Source organism: Diospyros lotus, chromosome 1 (genome assembly GCF_014633365.1).
Source record: "Diospyros lotus cultivar Yz01 chromosome 1, ASM1463336v1, whole genome shotgun sequence".
In the NCBI taxonomy this organism is placed as follows: Eukaryota; Viridiplantae; Streptophyta; class Magnoliopsida; order Ericales; family Ebenaceae; genus Diospyros; species Diospyros lotus.
Window position 1 is genome coordinate 31,001,757 of NC_068338.1, and position 3,176 is coordinate 31,004,932.

Here is a 3,176-nt window from a genome sequence, read left to right on the forward strand (position 1 = left end):
TCATTATAAAATATATATGAATTAAGAGTGAAATTAATGGAGTTTAATTGTTGAAAGGCCTCAATAAATTAATTAATTAGGAGCTAGAAGAAGAATTAATACAAGGAATATATATATATATTCTATATTCTATATTCTATTCAAGAACAATATCCTTCACTACTCCATCCACTTTAATTTGCAACAGATGATTATAATTAATTTTGGATATTTAATTTATAATAGATCACCTATACATCAATTTGTGACAACTTAAACATGCATGCCACAAATACTAGGTAGCTAGTGCCAACTACTCTTTTCACATATCCAACAATAATGCTCCTCATTTTTATATCTAATTAATACTCCTCACACTTTTATCTAATCTTGGATATTTAAATTTATTCTTTCAACTGGAGCATATATATATATATATATATATATTAGTATTTTGGGCTTTAATTGCCATGGCCATCTATCTTGTGCTTAATAAATTCTTTCCAATTCATGAGAAACAAAATAAATCAAACCAGGTTGCTTCCTGAATTGTCCAAATTATAACAAACTTTTAAATAATTTATCAACTTACAGGTACTCTTGTCTTGTCTTGTCTACAGCAGCAGATACTTAGCAAAAATAAAAAAAAAGTAAGCTAGTGATGGAAGCCTATTGAATTTTCATTTGATTCTGTGGAGGATTCTATAATTAAGCTCTTAGCTCCGGTGCGGAATGAACCCATACTCCACTAGCAGGTGGATACCTTAACATTCTTCTTCGTATATATATGAAAATCACAAACCAAACGAAAGTCAGCTCATTCTTGGATTTGCGTGTCGTAGCTACTAAACTTGGTTGGGCGTGGAGTTGGGCGGCGTAGGCGCCGAACCCACCCGCTTGCCGCGCTCCGACCGGCTGTTCTCGGCGAACTTGAGGCTGCCCTGGTGCATGCCCTTCTGCTTCTCCTCCTCCGTCCACTCCGACCCGTAATAGTGCTCTTCGCTGCCCTTCACCACGTCTTTGGACGGTGGAAGGAACATGCCTCCCCACTGCGGGAAGTGCACCAGCATCACCGGCAGCGTGCAGGCTACGATCATGATCCCCATGTAAGACAGGCCCGTCGCCGTGGAGTACTTCGAGCTCGTGAAGAAGATCAATTGGGTCAAGCCGGAGCCGAAGTTCCCTCCCGCCCCCGCAAGCCCCGATATCACTCCCAGAGATCTTCGAGAAATGAAGGGGATGATGCCGAAGGTCGCGCCGCAGGCCGCCTGAGCTCCGATGGAGAAGAAGATCATCATGGTTACGGCGATGGGAAGTTTATTTGCACGGCCGAGGAGGATGCAGAAGAGTCCTCCCAGTGTTTGGAGGATCCACAGGACCCATAGCCGGCCTCTCATTCCGAACAACCGGGCTGCGTAGTCCGACGCAAATCCTCCAAAGGGCCGAGCCACGAGGTTAGCCATGCCAAAGGTTGCCGCGATGATTCCGGCTGTGTGAAGCTTCAGATCGAACCTACAATCAATCCATCAAATTCATTCACATATAGATGTTGCTTAACTAATTAATTATATATAGAGAGAGGACTAATCACATCATATAATTAAATATTCAGCCAATCGTCAGTGAGGATATATAATAACTTAATTAGAACCTGTCAAAGAAGTACTCTGCGATCACATTGTCCGTTGACAGCTCCACTCCCATGGAATAGCCATAGAGGAGGACAAAAATCCATGTCCGGTAATTTGTAATAGCGTACCACAACACCTGAATATATGAAAAGAAAGAAAAAACAAAAAAAAAACATATGTATTATTAGATATCCCATCTCTATGGAGAATACATATATATATATATATGCAAAATTAATTAACAAACCATTAACAACAGATCACCTTTGAGAATTTATCCTTGGCAACATCACCCTTCTTCTGCAGGGCGCCGAGGTTGCCATCAGGCAAGTCCTGGCCGAGAGTCAAAACCATTATTCCGCTGATGATATGTAACCATCCAGGAATGTAGAAGGCGATCCTCCAGGCAGTGAATTGAGTGGACCCACATCGCCTGATTATGTCGAAAAGCAGCGGCATTATGAGCTGAGTGGCTCCTCCGCCCATGTTCCCCCACCCGGCTGCGGTTCCATTGACGAGCCCAATGATCTTGCTGTTGAACATGGTGCTCATCCAGTACTGACATGAGACGAAAGTGGCCAGGCAGAACCCGATCATGAACCTCACCGCTATGTACCCTGCCGCGTCCGACACCAGCGCCATGCAAAACACGGTTGGAGCCGACAGCATCAGGAGAAACGCGCAGCCGTATCGGGGGCCCAGCAGGTCGCAGACGGCCCCCATGACGAGCCTCGAGAAGATGCTTCCCGAGACGGAAGCGACGCCGGCGTTGCCGACGTCGGCCTTGGTGAGGTTGAGGTTGTCGCGGATGATGGGGACGAGGGGCGCCGCCGCGAAAGTGGAGACGAAGCAGATGGAGAAGGAGAACCAGGAGAGGTGGAAGGTCCTCATGTGGGGTTTGGCCAAGGAGAAGATCTTGAACACCTTGGCCTTGTGCTCCGAGTCCACCGGCAACGCGAACTTGGCGGTGGGGTCGGTCGGCACCATCGGTGAGGCCACCGCGAAGGCGAACGCCGGCTCTCTCCCCGTCACCCCGTGCATGGAGCTTCCTGGGGACCCTTCAACTTCAGCCATTAATTGATTGATTGAAGATCCAACTGCAGTAATATTACTAATCCAAAAGGCAAAAAGTACACAGTAGCTAGTAGGAGCACTACTATTGACTTGTCGTGGTCTGGGGGATCGAGTTAATGAAGCAAATGGGTTTATATAGGGGTTTCAGAGTTGACATCGCACGGGCCCTTGAGGAGCCGCTGGAGATTCCAACGGCCATCTGTACGCCCCTTGGGAGATCTTTTTCCATAAAAATAAGGACTCCTGACCAAGGAATCCCCAGTCCGCCGCATCTGACCATCAATTGGGCGGTTCGACTCATCGTATATCCCAAGGGATCAGCTACCCTGTGTTAATTTGTGCGCGCGCGCGTGTGTTTTAGGGCCCACTGGCTAATGTTAATCAACTACAAATTAACCCGAAATTAAATCTGGTGAGGCTAGACATCAGCTTAATTATATATATATATATATATATACTGTACTATTTAAAGCAAGAAGGAAGGAAAAAGGT

The 3,176-nt window shown here is 45.7% G+C and overlaps 1 protein-coding gene across 1 annotated transcript; it reads right to left on the reverse strand.

Annotated features, from left to right (window-relative positions):
* Positions 1–528: 528 nt before the first annotated feature.
* On the reverse strand, positions 529–2,808 carry LOC127796232 (high-affinity nitrate transporter 2.1-like). Its single transcript, XM_052328275.1, has 3 exons — positions 1,875–2,808; positions 1,631–1,746; positions 529–1,491 (listed from the first exon to the last, which is right to left on the reverse strand). The coding sequence occupies exons 1-3, from the start codon at positions 2,682–2,684 to the stop codon at positions 825–827; spliced, it is 1,593 nt and encodes a 530-aa protein (XP_052184235.1). The 5' UTR covers positions 2,685–2,808; the 3' UTR covers positions 529–824.
* Between the last annotated feature and the right edge of the window lie 368 nt (positions 2,809–3,176).